Source organism: Rousettus aegyptiacus, unplaced genomic scaffold (assembly GCF_014176215.1).
Source record: "Rousettus aegyptiacus isolate mRouAeg1 unplaced genomic scaffold, mRouAeg1.p scaffold_m13_p_5, whole genome shotgun sequence".
NCBI classification, from domain to species: Eukaryota; Metazoa; Chordata; class Mammalia; order Chiroptera; family Pteropodidae; genus Rousettus; species Rousettus aegyptiacus.
This window is the reverse complement of record NW_023416308.1, coordinates 37,293,100-37,316,370: the sequence shown is the minus strand read 5'-3', so window position 1 is coordinate 37,316,370 and position 23,271 is coordinate 37,293,100. Positions and strand designations below refer to the sequence as shown.

The 23,271-nt window shown below is 42.5% G+C and overlaps 1 protein-coding gene across 21 annotated transcripts in view; it reads right to left on the bottom strand.

Annotated features, from left to right (window-relative positions):
* The window catches only part of GRIK4 (glutamate ionotropic receptor kainate type subunit 4), a 444,032-nt gene that overhangs the window by 94,461 nt on the left and 326,300 nt on the right, over positions 1 to 23,271 (bottom strand). For 12 of the 21 annotated variants that reach the window (XM_036221747.1, XM_036221742.1, XM_036221744.1 and 9 more), the window contains 3 exons: positions 20,093 to 20,245; positions 19,096 to 19,200; positions 18,832 to 18,993 (listed from right to left, as the gene is read on the bottom strand). The exons of 4 other annotated variants lie outside the window; for them this stretch is intronic. In XM_036221747.1, the coding sequence (XP_036077640.1) occupies positions 18,832 to 18,993; positions 19,096 to 19,200; positions 20,093 to 20,245 (420 nt within the window). The remainder of the gene's footprint in view (positions 1 to 18,831; positions 18,994 to 19,095; positions 19,201 to 20,092; positions 20,246 to 23,271) is intronic. 5 more of the 21 variants (XR_004951076.1, XM_036221752.1, XM_036221750.1 and 2 more) reach the window with 1 other exon arrangement.

Below are 23,271 nucleotides of genomic sequence, written 5' to 3'. Positions count from 1 at the left end.
AACCCCTATCCAAGGCTCTATGAAGATGCCGCCTGGAGTATGGTGGGCAGCTTGCACCACTCTGCAAGAGCTGAATGTCCTGCACATGTTCATGTTCAGTTTTTAGTTTATAAGCAGTGTCTCATGCATATGCACTCAGGAATTCTCATTTAATAGGTAAACTGACACCAAAATAAAAGAGCCCACCCTACTTTCCCGAAGTCATCTTGCCTGTGGGCTGAGAGGGTTGAACTTTAACCCCTACGCTCTTAGGTTGGTGAGACAGGGACAGAAGGCAGGCAAGCCCTTTTCTAGCCCTCTGGAGTGCTTACTGTCTCTCAAAGGGATCAGCCAGACCAAGTTTTTGCTGAGTTTCCCTCACCTCCTTTCTTTCAGCAGGGGGAAGGGTGGGGAAGATGAAGAATGAGTCGTTAGATTTCAAGTAAAAGGGGAAAGGAGAAAAACAGTTATTGGAGACCTGTTGTGCTAGATGTGTCTGAATATAATCATCTCTGAATTCTCCCATCAACCTTGGTTTAATGGCTTGCCTAAGGTCACCTAGTTAGTAGGTGTGGTACAGACTTGAACCCAGAACTGTCTGGTTCCTACATCCAAAGTCTTCCTGGCTTTGTTTCTGTCTCTTGAGTAGGGAAGCAAATATGCCCCTTCTCATAAGCAGGCCTGGCTAACCAGAGAAAGGCCTGAAGGGGCCTCAACTATCCAGCAAGAACCCTAGATACAGAGCTTTTTACTCCTGGGTTTTGACACTCCACAAAGTCAAGGAGAAATAATTGTTTTCTTATAAGCTCAGTTCCATTGTCTTCAAAATGGCAAGAATTGTCTTCCAATAGTCTCCCAGGGTGGTAAGGGTAGGATTTGGACAGGCAGCATAAAAAACAATTGGGCTGGATGTCAGCTCTTGGATGTTTGGGATAGGACTGAACTTCTAATCACCTTAAATGTACATTTCACACCGACAGAGCCAGCAAGACCTCAGCCCCATCCCAACCCACTTCCCACTTCACTATTCTCAGGGGACCCAAACCTCATTAATTGCCTGTCTCCAGTCCAAGACTACCTGGTCTTACCTGAGCCACAAGATAGGTTACGACAGAATCCGGGGATAAAAATAACTTACCCAGAGCCAGATATTACAGCCTGAGCAATTTATTATCCTCCTGCCCCTGATCTCTGGGGACATAGCAAAGAGACTAATTAGCCCCTAAGCTCCAACCAGAAAATGAATCTCCCACTCACACTCCCATTAGCCCCCAAGAAATAATAAACTAATCAGATCCAACAAAGTGGCTTGGCAGCCATTACCCAGTTCAATCTAATTGCTGAAAGGCAGTGGGAGGGAAAGTGAGAGACAGAGCCAGGCATCTGTGGTATAGGCTAATTGTTCCACTCACTGGGCGCCTATCATGCCACACATATGCCATGGGTGGGTAGGAGATACATTTGTCATTACTGACAATATGTGGTTTTGCCTCCAGCCCAAATTCCCTTGCTCCACCCTGCTGACACCTGCCACCAAAATCTCTTACAGGAACAGCTGTTTTATAAGACCTCCACATAACTACATGTGTGCAGGCTTGATTATGCTTCAAGCAATGTCTTCCCTGAGCCCTTTTGCCATACTTTCTGTCTCTCTCACCTGCTCTGCCTTTCCACCAGTTGTCCTAGGGGCCACATAAGTTGTAATAAAGGGAAAAGAAAGTACGGATTTTGACACCGCCACTGCTAAACTATACAGCACCTTAATGCAGATAAGAAAAAGGCCGATGTGGCCCCATGGATGCAAAGCTGAGCATGCAGAGTTCAGGCCAGATTTCAGCCTCTATTCGCCCTTCAGCACTGCACAATTTGCACCATGAATATAATGGTCCCAGAGTTGGAAAATTTGAGTTTGACCTAGGTTCTATGCTTTTAAGCCATTTGACCTCAGGTAAGTTACTTAGTCCTTCTGAGATTCAGTTTCCCTTATCTATAAAATGGAGGTTAAAATAATAATTTTTACCTCATAGGGTTCTTAAGGAGATTAAACGAGATGGTGTACATGGAAAGTACTATGTATTTAATTGCCTGAGACAGAAGGTGAGATCTCTTCTGTACCTCACAGAGGGCTTTTCACTGTAGACTTACAGTTTATTAGATAGATTAGACCAGTGTCTCAAAGTTTGGTCCCTGAGACAGCAGTATCAGTGTTAGAAATGCAAATTCTCAGGTCCTATTTCAGACTGACTAAATCAGAAACTCTGGGATTAGGGCCGTGCAATATATGTTGTAGCAAGTACTCCATATGATCCCGATGCAGGATGGATTAGAGCACATCAGGAAGAGCAACCCAGACAAAACATGCCAACAAGGTAAGGCAAGGGTGTAGACATTAACAGTGTTTGGGGTCCTACCTGTGGTGTGCTAGGAAATGTATAAAAACTGTTTGTCTAGGAAGAAAGGCTCTGATCTGTACCATTTGCCAATTTCTGTGGTGTAAACGCTTTCTCTGTAGCTGATTTCGAGTTACCAACCTGATGTCACTGAGTAGACTTGGGAAGAGAAGTGTATAACGAGTTCTCGCTACCTCGGCAAGCTGGCTCCAGCATACACCATTGGCCCTAACCATACTCACATAGGCTCTGTACTAGGTTTACGCATATGAATATCATTGCCAATCCACTTTATTAGTAAGGAAAATGAGGCCCACATAAGTTAATAATTTACCCTAGTAATAGAGCTGCTAAGTGAAAAAAAGTAGGATTCAAAACAAGACAAATGTGCTGCTTAATTGGGATCACAATATTTAAAACAAATGTGTACTCCTGCTCACTACTGATTCTAATACTTTTAGAATAAACCACTATTTATGGGAGTGCTTGGTCAAATATGAAAATTTAGGTGCATATAACTGATGTGGATATGTCTAAAAATGCATAGAAAGTACCATTTATCCAATACCCTCAAAGGATACAGAAGCCATACAAATAAAAAAATAATGCTCCTTTAACCACTAAAACATTGGAGATTTTAATTATTTATTTGAAAGCATTATTTCAAAAATTCTTTGCAGAGGAATTATAATTTCCACTGTCCTTTTAAGCAGAGTGAACATTTTTGCCTTAATACACAGTGACACCATTATGAGACATTTATTATACCTTGCTGTGATATAGTGCATATCATGGGTTACTGAAACATGGAGCAACTCACTTGCTTTCATTTCTGTGCTTGTATAAGTCAATTTGTCTACTTTTTATGCTCTCTTTCTCACTGTAAACTGTCACTTCTCACGGCTGTCATGATAGCTGTCTCTAAGGGACCCTGACCTTCCAGTAGATGTGTTCAAGGCCCCTGGGTCAGCAACCAAGGTACCAAGCTTGAAAGAATTGTTGCAAGGAAAATACAGGTAAGGCCTGATAGGGCATAGGGGCTTTAGTGAATGGACCCATGATATCGGTATGGGCTATGCACAGTTATTTTGAATGTGACTATTGTACAAATGAATGAGCATCAGAGACCTGCATTAGGCCTGCCATGTGACCCTAGGTCAGTATAAGCAAGCTGGTCACAGCCTTAGCAACACACTATGGAAAATGCTCATCCATGGGCCATGACCACAGCAGTCTTCTGCTGCTTCCTAGAAGAGTAGGTAGTATGCAACCTGGAGTCTGAAGACTCGCATTAGCATCTAGCACTGTAACCACAGGGTGAGGTAGCCCTGAGTAATTCAGTTAATTTCCTAAATCGCACCCTTCTATGGCCTCCACCCTAGTCCGAGTTCCCAGTTAACTTCCTCTGTACTAGAATCTACCCTAGGCCTCTCTTTGTTCTGCTCTCCACATAACAGTAGGATGTCATCTCTGAAATCTCAAAAATAATCACATTAGCCCTGCTTAAACCCTTCAATTCTTTCCCATTTTAAGGATAGAGACCAAAATCTGTAACACAGCTAACCAAGCCCTGAGAGGCCTGACCTCTGCCCACTCCCTACATTCATCTTATCCTATTTTCTCCATCTTTATCTGTGCTTGAGTTACACCTATGTGTTCAAGTGCAATGAGCTCCTTTCTGCCAGGGTCTTTGTGCATTTACTGTCTGGAACTCTCCTTGCTGCATGACCCTCTGTATCCAACACCCTAGCTCTCTGTCAGCTAATTCATGGGTTGACCTGTTTCAGCTCTCTGTCAGCTAATTCATGGGTTGACCTGTTTCAGGAAATAAAATTTTCTTGGAACACATTTATACCTATTCATTTAGGTATTGTTTATGACTATGTTCACCTACAATGGTAGAGATGCAAAGTCTAAAAATTTACTATCTGGACTTTTATAGAAGTTTTCCAAACTCTGATCTAGTAGTTTACATATGTTAATCCTTCAGGCCTCAGTTTAAAAATCACTTCCTGCAGGAAACCTTTCCTTTATCTCCCAAAGTCAAACTTCCACATTCATATTCTTTGCCTTCAAATATTTATTTCAAGCTCACATTCATTAATGAGACCATTACTTACTGCATGTCTTTCTTTCTATGCCACTGAGGAGTCATCCTCTGCTGTTGCCTGAGATGGGGAGTTCTTACCAGAGCAGCCCCACATGCTTCTTGCTCATAGCCCTCTTGCTCCCACCTAGAATCATTCAGGGTTGTCGTTTTGCTACCTCGTTCTCTCTCAGGTAGGTAAAAAGGAATTCATTTTTAAAGCCCTGAGAGATTTCCTCACATCCTTGCCTGCATCTGTGGGCATGTACATGGCTCTATAACATTTAATATTTTATGTATGTTTAGGTGATTGTTCTTTTCACTCAGCTCTGCCAAGATCCAGCTTCTTCTACAGAGGCTGACATAACTCCAAGACCAGGCAAGTCCTTCAGCTCCAGAGTCAGAATTCACACTTATTAATCACCTTTGCATTCTGGGCACTCAGCCACATGACATGCTCACATAAGCATCCCTGATTCTGTATAACAACCCTGTTATTACTTCCACTTGAGAAATGTGGGTACTTCAGAGAACCAAATAATGTTTAATGTAGATACTTCATATGTGTTTTCGTTGATTGAATGAATAAATGAACAGATGAATGAAATTCGGACTCAGAGATGTTATGCAACTTGCTGAGAATCACAGTTAATAGGGGATTAAATCTGGATTTGAACTCATATTCTGTTTACTACTATACCATCTGGTTGAGTTTAGGACAAGTGTAGGCTATCCCAACATGGGCCTTTGGACACACTTCTCTGATCATGGTGAACTTGTTTGTTGAAGAATATACCCCTGAAGGGAGTCAGCTATGAGAGCCTATGAGAGTGATCTTGGCCAAGGCCCAGGGTTGTTGCTTAGGTGCTTGACACAAAGGATGCATTCGGGGGTACCAGAATAACCACATTTTCTTTCCTCTTCTGCCATGTATAAGCTACATGATCTTGGGTGAGTCACTTAACCTCTTTGAATATTCCTCGACTGTAAATTAGAAATAAATGAACCTGTCTGCTTATAGTATGACATTGCTGTTGATAATCATCTGAGATAATTTGTGTTAGGAACATAAATGACTCCATCTTAAGCTAATTTTCCATCTTGACATTGGGATGAACCTGGAGCTTTGACATCATCTTCTTCCCCTGGGAGAGCTCTCCAATATGTACACAGAGCTCCATGTGAATCACAAGAATCTTATTAATTTTCTCTCTTGGGGAGGCAATGCCCCTGATTTCTCTTACCTCATCCTGGTACCAGAGCCTCCCAGCATCTGATCCCTTTGATCATCTACACATTCTCACTGCTTTTAGTTACAAAACACAGAGTCATAGGTAGGGGTTCAAAAGTGTGGGAATTCATTGGTCTCACTACTACCTGAGACTGCTATCTTTAACTAAGTTTTCTATTAAATTATTTAAGCCAACAACCTGGACTTATCTGCCTTGTTCTTTGGCCCCTAGCTCCTTTGGTATTTGGGGGCCACTCCGCATACATAGTCCTTTCATAAAACAATGTGTATGATGAATTTTGATGAACTGTGGGAATGTAAGATAACAGTATTATTGTCTGGTGGGAATGCAGCTAACCAGAGGTCAAGAGATTTGGCTTGTGTCCCATCCTGCCAATTGTATGTCCAAGAAGTCAATCTGGCTACCTATAAGACAAAGGTGGTCTTTCCTCCCTTCTCCTCTTATTGAGAGGATCTGAGAAAATCACCAATGTGGCAAAAGTTTAAAGAGCTATCCAAATGCAAACTCCTTTATTCCAGATCCTTGTTCTCCAGGGCCATCTAAAGTTGGACAAACAATAACCAACAACTCATTTTTTTTTTTTACCTCAGACTCAGGTTCAAAGTGGAAGTTCTCATTAAGAAAGATGTATATAATATAGTAGTGTACATAGAACTGATTTTGATATATATGCAATGATAGTCAGGTATAAAACACTGTGGCTACAGACCCTAGGGATTAAATGAGATTGAGTTATAGCTTCAGAGTCTCTATAGTATAGGTCTTGTACCTTGATATAAGACTAGAAAAAGGCTTATTTTGTAAGCCTCCATAATGATCACCCCTGGCAGAAAGGAATAAAATGTTTATTGAATTTAAATCCAGTATCTCTAATAATAAAGATTTAGTTTACATGTGAGACTAGGTAATGAGTAAGGGCCCAGTGAGTGCTTCAGGGGTAATTTGGGGAAAAAGGAGAGTTTCTGATGTTGGCTAAAGATCCCATTCTATTAGCCAAAATATTCTCTTAGCACAAAATATGTTCTTGCTTGCAGAATGCCGTGAAAATTCTTGATTGAAAGACAACAACTTTGGCAAATGCCAAAGATGAGAGATCAAAAACAAGCCCAGAGAAAGCTTGGAAGATTGCTTATCAAATGAGTTTTACCTGGGCTTATTAAGCCTTCAATTCAGTTGGTCTAAGGAAGTTTTTTGTTCAACTGTGGTTGGAACCCATTAGGTTGTAAAATCAATTTAGTGGGTCAAGATCTGCATTTTGTAAATGAAATATATACCAAGAGTAGATCGGAGTGCAATGCACATAGCAGGGTAACTAACGTTTGATAAGCTCTGGGTTCAATTAAGTGTAGGTTGGTGTTTATATGTGTCCAGGATTGTAACCTAAATGCAAGTCATGCTCAAAAAGTATGAAAAAGTACACCTGGCATAAGGATGTGAATACCTCACCTACTCACTACTTTATAACAGCCCCCAGCACAGTACCAGGAACATAACTGATCCTCAATACACACATTTTGGCATCAAGGAACTCTTAGTCTTAGCTAATTGTTGTAACTAAAGGATTAACTGTAAGAAAATTATATAGGCTAATACTTTTGAACATTTATATATGTTACACTTGTTATTTCATTTAAGCTTTCCAACCGTACTATAAGGAGGTTATTACTATCATACCTGCTTTATAGATTAGAAAACTGAGGCTCAGGGAGGTTAGGTTTCTTGACCAGAGTTCCAGTTAATGCATATTTAAACACAAGCAGGTCCATTATGCTATACTGCCACCAAGATATTAATTTTACTGGACCACAGATATGTAGTTAAACCTTCAGTAAATATTCAATTTGTTATTCTTTACTCATTGGTATTTGTCATAAGTGACTCTGCTTGAAAGTCCATATTCCTGAAGTCAGGCTTTGCCTTTGATTCTGACTTACTTACTTAGGAGAGGATATTTAAATAAAGCTTGAGGAAGGGGACAGCGGAGTGCAGTGGAAAAATTAAAGCATTAGGAGATCTAGTTTCCAGACCTGGCTCTGCCATCAACCAGCTCTGGTCTCTGAGGCTCATACCAGACTTATCAAACTCCCCTTTACCTGGGGATGCACAGCCATCCATCAAGCTTCAGTCAGAGTGACAACCTTTCTTTCTCAGTCAAGTCCCCTACCATAGGGAACACCTTTGTAGCACTCTTCACACTTATAATCATATAATTATTTAGGTAATTATTTATTTCAAGCCCATCTCCCCCACTGGACAATACATTCACGAATAATGAGACTCTGTCTTGTTCTCCCTCATATCTCTAACACTTAGAACAGTAATGTTGCTCAGTCATATTCAGTTATTTCATTATTAGATTACCCTTTGTGCCCCCAGCTCTAAGGACAGTGCCAGACCTGAGATAATGGATACTCCCTAAATATCTGCTGAATTGCAATATGAAATTTATTTAGGCAAGTCAGTTTAGTCTTCAATAAAAGAAAGATATAATCTAGCCCCTTCCAGGTCAAACATGAATTCCTGAAAATTCCAGGTATGTTTATAAAGTATTTTTTCAAAGTGCCTTAGGGCAGAGACTGGGAGAGATAGGCCTGAGAGGGGAAAGACAAAGAGGCTACAGACAGGTGACTACAGGAATATGTAAAAGGGCACTAGAAGTATGACTAAGACGTGGAGATGAAGCAAAGTGGCTACCTATGAGAGAGATGTGAGAAGGGCCCTCTTACACCTGCTACAAAACAGCTTTCTCTGAGTCCTATGATTGATGCCTGGCATTCTCCCCACTACAGAGTCTGGTCTTGGAGCTTAGACATTGTGTTTGGTTAACATGGAAATAATCTAAAAGTGTTACTACATTGTAGTCTTAGTTGCATGCCACCATTTACAAAGGAAAGGCATGACAGTTTCAATGTAAGGAAAGGGTGCTTTCCTACTCAAACCACACCTGAAATATTGCATATTGCTCCAGGCACCACTATTTAAGTGGAACATTAACAAACTAGAGTGTGTTCCAACAATACTGACCAGGAACGTAAAGAGATTGAAATCACTTCATAGAAGGAAAAAGTAAAGGCAGTCAAGGGGAGGAAGGAACAGATATGTGGGCCCAAGAAATAGAACTAAGGACAAAAGGAAGAGGTTTCAGAAAGAAATAATTCTTACCAAAAACTTTCCAAAAATAAGAGCTTTCCAAGATGAAACATGCTGTCCCTGTAGGTAATGAGTTTCCGACACTGGAGTAATTTAAGAGCAGACTCAGTTTCATGAGAAGGTATTTGCAAGAATCCAAGCATTCAAGTAAAACACAGGTCTAGAGGACCTTTATTATTCCTTTTGGTCCTAGGAGTGTAGGATCTAGATTCCACTTTGATATCAAGGGAACTAAGAAGAAGTCAAAGGCATCAAGGGAAAATGAGGTTCTTGGATATTGTGAGAGAACAAGAGATTAGCGGTATACGGTAGTGAATGCAGAGAGAAAAGGCTACTTTTCAGCTGCTGAAGAAAACTTCAGCTACTCATAAGTTTGTGCACTCCTGGTCTTCTCTCCTGGCTGAATCTCATTACGGTTGATTCTTGTTATTCAAAGTAGTTCTGTTCTATAAAATTGCCACAAACACTGAGTTAGGAAATACTGAACCATTGTTCCTAATGGAAAAACAGGGTTAGGTTCCTATAAAGCTCTGGTCACAACATATTCATCAACTAATCAATATATAACCTCATTTCATGTGTTTCTGCTTATAGACACTTTATTTAATGTATAGTTGATACATAAATATTAAGTGACAGCACTATAAATCATGCCTGAATGATGTTTTTCTAATACTTTTATTTTCTCTGTGAGGTGCATCACAGCTTTTGTGCCCTTAGAACACTAGACAGCACTTCAGCTTAAGCTTGGAAGTCATTTTAAACAGCAAAATCATTAATAAAAAGTAAAAAAAAAATGCAAAAGACATAGAGCCAACTAGATCACACACAAAAAATCACTTGTTGATAGTATGGGAGCTAAGACAAGAAGGCAGAACACCACCTTGTCCAATCTTGGCTGGGAATGTAACTTCTGCTGATTCAAATTTTTCACTGCTCTGTATGTCTAAAAAATGCTGAGTATTGATTTGGGAGTTACAAAGAGATTTTAGTGAGTAGACAAATTTGCAAATACGGAATCCACAAATAATGAGAACCGGCTGTACTTTGTTTGGCTTTTGCCGATATGTGCTCAGACTTCCATCCTAAATATCCAGCCTCTGAGATGTGAAGTGGAATTTGGTCTACCTTCGCCACACCCCTGGTTGAAGAGAGCAAACTTATAGTGGCTGTTTACAGGGACTCTAGTGACAAATGAATACTCTCTAGGGCAGGACTGTAGCTCAGTTCACCTCAGTCAGCTCTGACTGAATATGCTACCTCACCCCTAATGTTACTCTCAGGGATGGGATTTATTAGACTCTGCAACTAGTTCAGGGTTTCAGAAGTTAAATTTCCCTGAGTGAGATGTTCAGGAGTACTGATTTTAATAATTTCTTTTGCTTATATCTCAACTCCTTCTTTTTTTTTTCTTGTTCAGTCAAAAATCTCAGAGATTCTCTTCTAAACATTTTGGAGGTTGATCAAACTGGCAAGGTAAGTACGTGGCAGAGTCTGTAAATATAAAGACTCAGCTGCGCATTCCTCTCTGCCCTTCCAGCAGATAGATGGTATTTAGAACTAGTTCCTGAGGAGAGAACTTATCATAGAGCTAAGCTCGAGATTTTTTATCTACAAAAAAATTACTGCCAACGAACATGACAAAGTCAGGGCCTAGAGAGTACCTGGCTCCATTTGTTAAACTTCCCAGGTAGCGAAGAATCTTTAGAAAGCAGTTGTATGAATAACAACTTTGAGCTCTGAATACCAATTTAATTAATGGTTCTAATGAAGCATTGGGCTGAAAGAAGATGGTCACTCCCTGTCCTTCAAGAGTCAGTAGAGTACTGGAGAGCCAGGCAAGATGTATATCTGAGCTTTCAGGGATAGACTGAGACTGGCCTTAGATGGATGTAGGTTTGAGAGTGGGAGACAGTGTGGCTGGGCCTCACTATCCCTCTGGAAAAATGAGAGTTTTTAGTTTCAGGGTGCCAATGCTCTCATTTGAGCAGTGCCATGTCAGGCAGACCCCAGATGGGCTGTACTTTCCCTGGAGTAGTCATGACTTCTGGTTCTCCTCTTCACACCCACCCAGAGCCACTGCAGAATACAACTGGTAACACTGCCATGTTTAGGAGTGGAGGAAGGACAGAAGTTAGGAATGGAGGAAGGAGAGAGGTAGGGTTGGAGAAAGGCCATGAGGAACCCATCCTAAAGTAGGACGGGGACTGCTGGCAGAATTCATTTCTAGCATAGTGGCTGGCATGGACTGGTCTTCATAGTCCTCTTGCAGAACTCTGGATTTGCAGTAGGACTGATGTGAGCAGATGGCCCAGCCCTGCTTTGTCTTTCTTTCTGCCCTGAACCAGCAAGATTCCAGGAATACTGAATACAAAGATAGAAAAACATATAGACAGACATCTCCACGAGAGATGACAGAACTAAAATTTGCACAGTATAGTAGAATCCTCAAAGCATATCTATAAACATTACTTCATTTTGTCATCACAATAATTTTATGATGCACATAAAACAGATATTATGACCTTCACTCTGATTTTATTGAAGAAGCAATTGAGAAACAGAATGCTAGGAATTGTGAGAGTGGGGCTTTGGCCCTGAAACTTTCTATTCCCCATGGTGCCTACCAGTGCACACAGCCCCTCTCACCTCCCTGGATTTTCCTCTTCCCTTGGCGTGTCTGCCTACACTATCCACCTTTGCCCTGTGGCCTGCTCCAAGACTCTTCAGAGCTGACTGATACAGGGTGCTTCAAGAGACTAAATTAGCAGCTCAGCCTCTTCCAGCTCTCCCAGGCATTAGCTGCCTGAAGAGGTGCAGAAAGGAGTCACCAAGAACTGGTACACTTCCCCAGGCTGAGCTCAGACAGGATGCGTCGGACATATCACAAGAAATATATTTAAAATGCAGCACTTTAAACCCTGCTCCTCTGCCCCGAAGCAGACCTGTTGGAAAATTTAAGTAGCTCTAACTTGTTTGCAGGCCGATGTGTAAATATGCTCTGTAGTTAGTAAATTTTTCATCGAAATCAATAAGCAGGAAATCCCTGTGCTTCGGGAGAAAGAATCAGACATATGTGTGCCTGGGAGAAAGACCTCATGTTACACCCTTCCAAAGCCAGCTCATCTGCTCCATGGCTGTTGTCCTGTGGGTGGCCAGGTAAGCCAGACGCTCTCACAGGATGAGGTACTTAAAAGATTTTTAATTAACTAAAAGGATATTGCTCTTAGAGAAAGGAAAGAAAGTTGAAAGGGAGAAATGAACCAATAATTTGAGGGGTTTTCCACTGGAATTTTCAAATTCCTATCATCAGTGGGGAGGCTTGTCATGTGAAATCTCCCCAAACAAATTGGGGAGCAGTGGCTTTAGAGAATTTTCATGACAAAGTCCTGGTGTCCAGGGCTCTGGTGTTCCTGCTGAATGTGAGCTCATTAGGGCCAGAATGGCTCGTCCAGTGTGTTCTCTGTATACTCGTTGGGCCCCAGTACTAGGCTCTGCAAATGCTGGTACACCCTTTCTCCAGGCCTGTACTGAGCCCTACGCTTAGTTGGGCATTTCTGGGTCTGTCCTCAAGGAGTCCCCAGCCACAGAATGACAGTATGAGGATACTACAGCAGAAGCAGGCAGGGAACACAGAAACAGAATATCTGAAGACTTCCTAAGAAGAGGTTCTCTGAGTTCAATTCTGATGTATGAGCAGAAGTATTCTGGTGAGAAATGGGGGTGCACACGGAGACCTGTGCATTGGGGCACAGGCATGGGGCATGAGACCCCCTGGTGGGTCCAAAGTAGATATATTTAGTGTCACTTGGGAAGAGTGTCTGAGGGGGCATGGCATGTGAGGAGGCTTAAGATTAGACCTAGCACATAACAGCCTTGTGGTGGAGCTGCCATTTCGCCCTGAAAGTAAACAAGGAACCACTGTGGAGTTTTAAGCATGTTAACGATACACTCCAATCTGCCATCTCTGGTGGGAAAGTTGGACTAGATGACCTTTCAGGTCTCCTCTAACTCTAAGAATTTATGATAGTCTATGAGAAATTGCCAACAATTTAATCCTCATGTCAATTCCCCTCCTCCAGTTCCTTAATTAAAAGGAATAAATAAGTGACATCTCAATAACCTTCAAAACTCCCTCCCAAACCACCCATCCCTTTCTCCCCTCCTTCCACCAGAGAATCTTTTGCCTCAGAATTTTCTCATCAAAAGCAGTCACTCCAATGGCTCTCAGGGGGAATGGCCAACCAAGCAGTCTTTCCAGGCTGCCTACTCTTGTCAGGTCTGTCCCCCACCCTGGGAGACAGCACTTGAGGCTCCTGATTTCCAGCAATCAATAACCCCCACCTCTACAACCAGTGCTCTAAGCCAGGTCTTGCAAAGGCAGCATCAAAGGGTCTGCATATTTATGGTAAACTCCTTCCTCAAACTGAAAATGTATTGGACAGTAGCAATCATGGCACTTTCAGAGCCGCCTCCCCACTGGCAATCTGTCTGAGACTTAATGGCTGTTCTCCTTAGTGCAGAAGAGACCTGAGCTGTCACAGAGGCTCATAATAGGAGGGGCTGAAAAGATGGCACAGATGCCAGGTTGGACTTCTCCAAACAGTGGATGACACCCTTCTCACTTTTCCCCAATGCCTCATGTAGGCAATGGCAGCACAATCTCTAATCCGACAAGATGTTTTTAGGGTTTTCTGTTGTTCTTTGTTATATTTTGAAGTTGGGGAGGGTGTCTGGAGGTGGGAACAGGAGGGGATCCCACCAGCGGGTCTGCTAAAATTGCTATCAAAGCAACAGATCCTTCCTGGTATCCCCAGAAACAGAGGACCATGATAAGAAAAGTAGCTACCTTTATGCTACTCAGGAGTGCTGCCAAATCAAACTCTGCTGCTGCAAACACTGCATAGTCCCAGACTTCCCTGGAAAGAGGGCAGACATGACTATATAAAGACTTCTGTCAGGGAAGATGTCAAGAGAGGAACTTAAAGAGAGGGAGCCTGTCTTTCCAGCAACTGGTGGAACCTGCAGAAACCTCAAGAAATTGGATCTGGATTTCCTGAAACTTCTAATGGACACTGGTTCCTTTAGTTCTTGGTTTTGTAAGAGTGGCTCACAAAGCCATCTCTTTCATCCTCTTGCCTCTGGTTAGAGCTACACTCAAGCCATTCTAGAAAACCAGCCCCTTGGAAAGCTGAGTTGTCAAGTTCGAAAAACAAAATATGGCTACCAGTTCTTAATGCTTTTTACTGGCCCACTTGGCCAGCCCTGTCAGTCTCTACATCTCCACAGGAACACAGTTAAATGGATCAGAAGTGCAAGGAAAAGGTGGCTCAGGGATGGTTTCTATGAAAAATTCAAGGGAAATGACCCAGCATATTGGGGAGGAGAGCGAGTGGAGAAATTAAGTAACTCCAAGGCCCAGAGTTCAGAATAAATTAATATTTTTAAAAATTAAAAAATAAAAAAGTAAAAAGTTTTTATATTAAATAAAAATTTAGTGTTAGGAGTGAAGAAGGTGATAGTACTCTCAGCTCCATGCCATTTAGCCCCATCAACAGCACGGTCCTCAATTTGGGCCTCATATTTTAATAGAGGCCTAGACAAACCCAAAAGCATAAGTGGTGAGAGAGTTGAAGGCTGTGTTGAATTGGGAACAGCTTTGGGGAAGAAAAAAATTAGAGGCAGAACAAGCTGAGCACGGTACAGTAACTGCTGGCTGCATTTTTCGCCTTTCCTAAAAGATTATGAGCTCTTGAAGGGACCATAACTCATTTGTCTTGCATTCCTAGCTCTTGACGCAAGGCAGGTACTCAAAATTTTCATGTTAAATTTTAAGAAGCAATGAATGAATTGAAATTGAACCATTTTTAAATATTTGAAGAGCTGGTAAAAACTGAAAGCAGGGTATTCTGGGTTGATTCATGAGAGGATTAGGAGGAAGATTTCGACCCAGTGTGTAGAAGACTTTGAAATGTATCCTTTGGGAGGTAGTAAATTCCCTGGCCCAGAAAAGACTAAAGGAGAAGTCGAGTGGCTGTTTCTGTCAGGGAAACTGTGGAGAACATTCTTGTAGTGGGTCGGAAGATTAGACTAGAGGACTCAGTGGTTTCCTCCAGTATGTGCTAGGGCCACACTGCAGAGTGGAGAGACCATGAACTTTGAATACAGCTAGACCCAGATTCAGTTTGTAAGTCTGGAACTAACTAGCTGTGTGGATGTGGACACATTACTTTATCTCTTTCTGTTTCAGTTTCTTTACCTGCAAGATGAAGAGAATAGCTTTTACGCATGGTTGATAAAAAGATAAGAAATTTTAAATACCACTACACACTACTCAGCACAGTCATCATTTGGTCATACCCAATAAATGTTAGCTATTCTAATTATGTCAGTATAGCCAGTTTTCCATCTAAACACAAGTAAGCAAAAGAGAGTGGCATGCAAATCTAGTTTCAAAAGTCATTAGGTTTAGTCAGGCCAAATGTTTAAAGGTTACCATCTTATTGCACAGAGAAAGTTAGTTGAGGTATCCCCATGGTGATATACAGTAAGCCAATGGAAAAGTTGAGATCTGTATCTTTAGCTAAGGATGTCAAACCCTTTCTCAGCCTTCCCTCTCCCAAAAGCTTAATTAGAGCCAGTTAAGCCATTTCAGATCTTCAGATGAAAGGTGTACTCAACCTATTATAGCCCTAACAAAGTCACTTGGGCCTGCGCAGAATCTCTGCTCTTTAGACTAAGTTAAGTGAAGGAAATTAAAAGTTCTAATGATGTGCTTCTTTTTTTTTCTTGCCTCTTTCAAATATGATTTCTCCCAAATCGGGGACGGAGATTATCCTGTTCCAATATGACCCAGTAAATCATCTGGGGGATGGAAAGGGAGACTAAGGATGGAGACCGGAGATCTCACACAAGCAATAAATGGGGAATGAAGCTAGAGAAACTGGAACCAAGAATATTGACTTCTACACCCAGAAATAAGCAATCAGGAGATAATCAAGTTCAGAAATGTCACTTCTAGGACGCTGTAGGAAATACCTTCCCTCCAAAAGGCTTCAGTGAAATCTCCACCGAATCCTAAGATGGAAAACCCTCTCTAAACAGCATCAAATAGTAATTTTTTAAATGGTAAAAAACAATTCTGGATTCTGAAAGACTATTTTTTAAATGGTAATTATCCCTTAATCAATTACTGGCAGGGAATATGGTATTTGGTTCAGATGTTTTACCAATTACAACCCACTGGGTCCCTCCCTGCATGATGCTTTCTAAATAATTAAAACCAGATTTTAATAGTCACTCATCCAGACAAGGAGACAAAAAACAAATCCAAATCAAAATGAGAAGACGCCATTATTAGAGGAAGCCCAGCCCAGCAGATCATTGGGAGTCAGGAGCCTTCCTGGTTTGTAGCAGGTGGCAGCAGAGCAACAGAACTGAGTAAAATGTTTTGATTTGGGGGTTTAGGGATTCTAGGAAAATGTAGAAAGGCCAAAAGTAAAAGATCCAAGAACGCAGGCTTTGGAGTTGGACAAACTGAGCATGAATTTCAGCTCTGCCTGAAGTCCTTGCTAATAGTGAACTTGGGCCAAGCTTCTCCTCCTTAAGCTTCAGTTTCCTCATTTGTGAAATGGAGATTTACCTATCTTGAAGGGCTACTCTTCAGATCAGACATGATCTGTGCAAAGCGCCCATGTGGTGTCTGGCACATAACAGGTATTCAAGAGATGTCATTTCTCCTGCTCCTGATCACTCTCCCTTCCCCTTATAGCATCATCTTGAATGAAACTAAGAGAATATTAGAGCAAAAATACTGACATTCCTCCCACCGTGGAAGAGAACCACAACCAATTATTATGTCTCGAACACTTTCTCATTCTCATAATCAGCAGGGGAAGGATATCTGTCAGGAGGCAAAGATTGGGCTGGTGATTGGAATGGGATCTGGAGACCAGTGCTGTAAAGCTACATCCATGTCCATACACATCTTGCAAAGTTTTCATTGGTCTTTACAGAACCTGAGCCAGATAGGAAAGTAGCAGGAGAGTCAACAGATTTGTTGAAGAAACATGGGTAACAAAGAAGATTATTGTAATCTACTTTATGAATCCAATCAGGAATATGTGTTTCTTAGGGTAGCTGAAGGTCAAAAGCACTATCCTCTTTAATGGTTACTCTGCAGCAGATTCTATTCAACATTAGTTCAAAAATATGGGGGTGGGATGCAGGGAGGTCAAGAAGGAATTCTATGCATAGAGGCTGCAGTCGACTAACATTCTTCTACTAGGGCATTACCTGTTAAAGTGCAATCTGTGGACCACCCATGTTATAATCATCTATCTAGTGGCAATTAAGAACATGCAGATTCCTGGAATGCACCTAGTTTTACTAATTGAGGATTGTGGAGCCTGGGAATATGAATTTTAAGACAAGCGCCACTGGTTATTCTTATGCATACCTAGGTTTGAGCTCCCCCTACCCTGTACCATGAATGTATGCTGATGAAGAAGGAGCAATGGCTACTGTTTTGAATCTCTCAGAGCAGAAGACCTTACTGGGCTGGAATGGGGGCTGAGGGACGGGTACTTGTAGCCAGTGATGGTGTTTCTCAATGATTCAATCCTGTGGCCCAGCAACTGGGAAAAAGCCAGCCTGAGTGGCAGCTGTTGGAGAAGCATTTAAGGTGAAGAGGTACTTTGAGCTTAAATAGCTGTCCTTCAAGTGGAGGGTGGGATCAGGGCCACCAGCCAACTCCACCCCTATAAGTGTTGCTTGATGGAAGGGGTTCTAGCAGTGGACTCTTCCAGGGGAGCACTCAAGAAGCAGTGGTGAGGCCCAAGCCCTGGACTGGGCTCTCCATGGAGTGGGTGTGGGTTTTGGCGTGAACATGTTCTCCTAACTACTGCTTCTCCATCATAACTATCTCCACATGCTTCATTTATTTACCCTGTTTTATTTTTCCTATTTTTATTTTTCCTAATCACTCCTGACATTAATCTGATTTTTTTCTAAATTACCAAGATAATTCTAACATATCATAATGGTCAAGAACTTGGGCTTCGAAGTTAGAAATATTTGGGTTCAAAACCAACTGCCATTGCTAATTGTCCATGCCCAAGTCAATCAACTGCTTCAGTTTCCTCGCTATAAGTGGAAATTAATAAAAAGTACCTACTTCGTAGGGTTACATGAGAAAATACACATGACACACTTAATGTGGCATATGACCCGTGTGATAAGAACTTACTAAATGAAAACTGCTGCTGCTGCTGCTGCTGCTGCTGATGATGATGATGATGAAGACAATAATGATTCTTAATAATCCCCATGAAAGCTGATGCAGTGCCATGTTTCCTTGTTTAGCTATCCTGACATTCAGGAAGCAATCGATACGTCTGCATCTTGCTGTGATTAGTATACAACTTCCTATTTCTCAGTTTGTTGTTGTTGTTGTTGTTGTTGTTGTTATTGTTGTTGTTGTTTTAAGATTAGAGAACAGCTAGGCTAAGAATAGAGAGTTGATTATTAGGGTGATGGGAGATTGGGAGATCTTCAGAGAGGCACTGGAGTAGCCGTCAGAATTCCTGTTTCCTCTCATGTAAGAGAAATGGAAAAAAGGAGAAGGTTAATGAGGGAGAATAAGAAAAAGAGTTGGGAGTTAGAAGGAGCTACAAAAACCCCTAAGCTGACAGGAGAAGACAGGTGGCAGACAGGGGAGGAGGGGTGTGATTGGCATGGTGGATGTAGGGGAGAACATGGGCTGGTCAGAAAAAGAAAAGAGCTTACAGGAGAGAACTGGCTGTCCATTCCAGTACTGAAAGATTCCCTCCACCTCTATGGAATCTGATCTGTGTCTGACCAGCAAGCAACCTGGAATCTAACACTGGTTCCAGGGTTAGGGCAAGATTCAGGTTGCACAATGATCCAAAATAGTAGACAATACTTGGGAATTACTTTCTTATGTGACACTCACCTGCCTCCTCTCTCCCCTTAATAAAGCATGGTTGCCTCCTTCTTGGTATTTTGCCAGGGCTGCTGTCCCTGACCCACACTGGCTGATCCTGGTGAGGAAGGGAGGGAGCCAGTGCATGCCAGTAGGTTTGCACAGGATGCAGCTTGTTGTCCTTGGGCATAACTGAGAGAAAGAGGCTATCCTGAGTGTCAAGGAGAAATGAGCTGAGGACAGAGAAAAGAACAAAGAGGAGGTCTGCCACCATGGCAGTATAGCTAGGCTTACCTGCCGAAAACCATTCCTTGTGTATTGTAAGATTTTCAAGGCATAGTTCGACCTCTGGCCTTTGCTGTTGAATTCAATGTGGCCAGTGAGACCTTCCAATTCTACCTGTCCAAGAGAGAGTGAGTTACAGCACCAAATAGGTCCTGTGTTCCACTTGGCCCAAGCAAGCATCCCACACCTGTGTTATTTAAGGATGTCTAAATAACATGCCCAAGAAAGGAGATGCCATCAAGATCCATTCTCCTCCCTACCTTTCTTGAAACTAGAAAATTGATGTCTCTGGAACCGATTCAGAATTGACTGGGGCTGGAGGAGGAGAAGGATGCCCCATACCCAATGACCTTACAGCTGCTGCATAAATCAACACAATGCCAAGATTCTAGCTTGATCTCAGATTCCCCTGAGCCCCTCCTCCAGGCCCTTGGCTATTAATAGCATTTGTCCTTTTTGGGCAGCGGTTTACCCACCTCCAGACTGCAAAAAGTCAGAATGACCTGACTTAAATGCAAAACCCAGCCACTTTGCACCAGACTTGTCTGACAGATTGCTTCTTTGTGGGCTAGAGATCCATGTTCAACCCACTGGAAAAGGTATGGCTGGGAGAACATAAGGAACCCAGTATAAAGTTAGAAGTGTTGAGCCTACAACTCCCTGAGGGATCACTGTCTATAGCAGCAGCATCCATCCCCATTTATGCAGAACTTTGCTGGGACTACCTGTGAACCAAGGGATCAGGTTCCAAGCCTGCAATTCAGGGAGTCCTTAATGGTCTAAGGCTCTCGAGGGCCACTATCTTATAAACAAACTTGCCATGGATTGCTGTGATTTTAGGGATTATGGAACAAATGTGACCTTTGATCTCCTGATGGGGTTGCCACAGACTGCTGTTTTATTTGAGGCTGTGATAAACTGAGTAGACCTGGAAGCAAGTGACCTTGAAGTGATTCTCCCACTGGCAGGCTGGGCACAAACCCACAGGGCCCCAGCCACCCCTCACCATGCGCAGGTAGTTCATGAGGCTGGTGCCATGCTGCCAGATCTGGGCTGAGCCGCAGGACAGGGGCTTCACACCAATCTCCTGGCTCCGGTTCAACTCCTGCACCGCAGTCACCACAGCATAGACGGCGTCAAACAGCAGGGCTGATGAGAGCTGGGTGAGGGCAGACAGCAGTCCTCAAAGAAAGGGGACCATGTGGGTGGGGCAGGAGGAGGAGAAGCAGAAATAAAAAGTGACAGGTATATAGAAAGGGAAGAGAAAAGAGAAATAAAAGAGAGCAACAAAAGGAGGAGGAAGAAAAGGGAAAAGCAAAACAAAGAAGAAATAAGGGTGCATTTTTGTTGCCTTTGGCTCACCTCCTGTCTCTGGACTGGCTCCATTTCCCCCAACAGCCCAGGTGTTCTCTCAAGGCAGACAATTGTGACAAATGCTTCTCTGGGATTGGACCAACAAGCTACCCTTTTGGGCCCCAAATGATTTCAAAGATGTCTTTTTCTCTTTTGCTCCAGGGAAATACAAACATCCATTGCTCTCAGGAATTCCCAAGAAGGGGACAGGGCTGCCTATCTCAGGAAGAGGAAGGTACCCAGACTGCTTCTGATAGGCCCATTCTACAAGGCTCAGTTGAAGGTTGCTTCCTCTGGGAAGACCCCCATGATACTGTTTCTTCCTACATGTACTTACTATTTATTACAGTCTACTTTGCATTATTAATTTTATGGGTATGTATAAAGTACATGGTAATTTCAAAGCCCAAAGTACATGGTAATTTCAAAGACCCTATTCCTGTGGAAGATTATACTAGAATAGGGGTGGGGGTTTGGGGAGGCAGAACACAAATAAGGGTAACATGAAACTGAATCAGATGGACCCACAGAAGTCCATCTGAGGTTCCAAAGAGGTTCCAAAGAGGAAGATAGTTTATCCGGTTGGGTGATCAAGAAAATGTTTGTTGGAGAATGCAGCATTGGAACTGAGTACTACAGGAATTTTGTAGAAAAATTAATGGATCTAGGAATGAGGAACAGCTAACGAACTGGAAAAGACATTCCAGAGATGGAACTGTATGAACAAAGACAAAGAAGTGGAAAGTGTAGAGCATGCCTGGAAGGGAGGATAGGAGCAGAAGAAGCAAGAAACCAGAAATGAGACAGGGGTCATGCTTTGGAGGACCTTAAGCCCAGGGGGAGGAGGCAAGGACAGTTTTGTCCATATTTCCGTCTCCCTATTACATTGCAAGCTCTTAGGATAGAAATACACAGGGCTTTAATCTCTATATCCTGTATAGCTTCTAGCACCAGGACCTGATGCATGGTAGGTCTCCAAGACATATTTCTTGAATCGTATTAAATTTGGGGAGAAATTTGCCCACAAGGTTCAGCCTGAACACTGTATCAAGTTAAGTGGATATTAGCATCCACTGGAGAGGGGAAGGCTGAGGTGTTCAGATGGAGGTAGTAGAAGCAGAAAAACAGAAGTCATTTGTCTTTGAGGAATGCATCAACTAAAAGGCGATGATCCTATGCTGTGTACATAAGGTCCCTGACAAGAAAAACGTACTGAGTGTAAACAATGATAGGGTCAGCACTGTACAGGGGCCCTGAGGGAGGCACAGGAAGTCAGGAGAGGTCTTCTAGGAGGACCGATGTCAGACACAGGAAGTTCACATACCACCCCATTAAAAAGCAGGTTCCTTAACTGAATTGTGATATTCTATCATGGGCAATGCAATACAATCCCTTCCAAGCCTCTTCTTTCAACATAAGCAATAGTTGAGAGCACTCTCCATGTAACTTCTTCCAACCTCCTTCCTACCTGGCCGGGCCCTGGGACACTGGGCCCTCCAAGGTTGGAGGTAAAGAGGCCATCTTGTGATCTCTTGGATTTTTTCAAGCTTTCCAGACAGAGTTTAAGCAGTTTGAAACAGTAAGATACAAGAGAAAAAGCCTAAAACCAAGAGCACTGAACCTGGAGTCCAGATCCCAGCCCTCACTTAAGCGGTAAGTGACCTGAGCAACAGTCCCTGCTCCACAGGTATGTAAAAGTGCTCTGTAAACTGTGAAAGTCAGAGGTCATCATTCCTGAGGGCAGGGGCTGTGAATCCCCTGGTGCAGACAGGTAGGTGTCAGCAAGTGCTCACCAAGCAGGCTTAACTAAGGCTCTGGGGAGTCGTAAGAACAGGAAACTACAGGGCAGCGACTTATTTCCTTTATAGTTTGGATACATGCTGGGCAAGGAGTCCTGTAATAGGAACTGGGTGGGCTGACTTTGGATAATCTTTCTAAAAAGGAATTACAAATAATAATAATAATAATAATAATAATAATAATAAATTTTATCAATAAACATCATAAAAAATAATAGATAGATAGATATAGATAGACAGATAGATAAGAAAGAAAGAAATAGAGAGAGAAAGAAGAAAAAGAAAAAGAAAGAAAGAAAGAAAGAAAAAGAAAGAAAGAGAGAGAGAGAGAGAGGAAGGAAGGAAGGAAGGAAGGAAGGAAGGAAGGAAGGAAGGAAGGAAGGAAGGAAGAGAAAGAAAGAAAGAAAGAAAGAAAGAAAGAAAGAAAGAAAGAAAGAAAGAAAGAAAGAAAGAAAGAAAGAAAGAAAGGCATGTACAGGGAAAAAGAGCCAAATAAAGTTCTTGCCCCAATCCAAGTTTGCCAGCATTGCAAAGTTGCCTGGCTGGTGTATTCTTTCTTTCTCTCTCTCATCCTCTCTCCTTCATCCTTGCTTTCTTCCTCTCTTGCTCCTCTTTTCTTCCTTCCCACATTTATTCAGCTCCCCAGGCAGGGACTGTAGATGTTAACACCTCCACCCCCCTATTACGTATCAAAGCGTTCCAGCTAGGCATGAGCCTTTGCATCCCTTCTGCCTGCATGGAGTCTACTGCCCTCCCAGCTCCATCACCCCTCCCTTCCCAAAGCTGGGTCCTGAAGCCACCTGTGACCTGCAGATCAAGCCCGTAAAGGCACCTATGTAACATAATTAGGATCAGTGGAAACCTCTGCAGTCCAACTGAGACATGCTGACCAGCCAGGCTTCTCCAAGTCCCTCCCATCCATCATCCTCCAGAGTCTTTCCTCCATCCCACTGCCTTTTCCCTTTGCAACCTAGCCTCTTCTTCATTTTATCTGAGGCTCACTTGAGTGCTGCCTGATGCTTCTTGGCCAGCT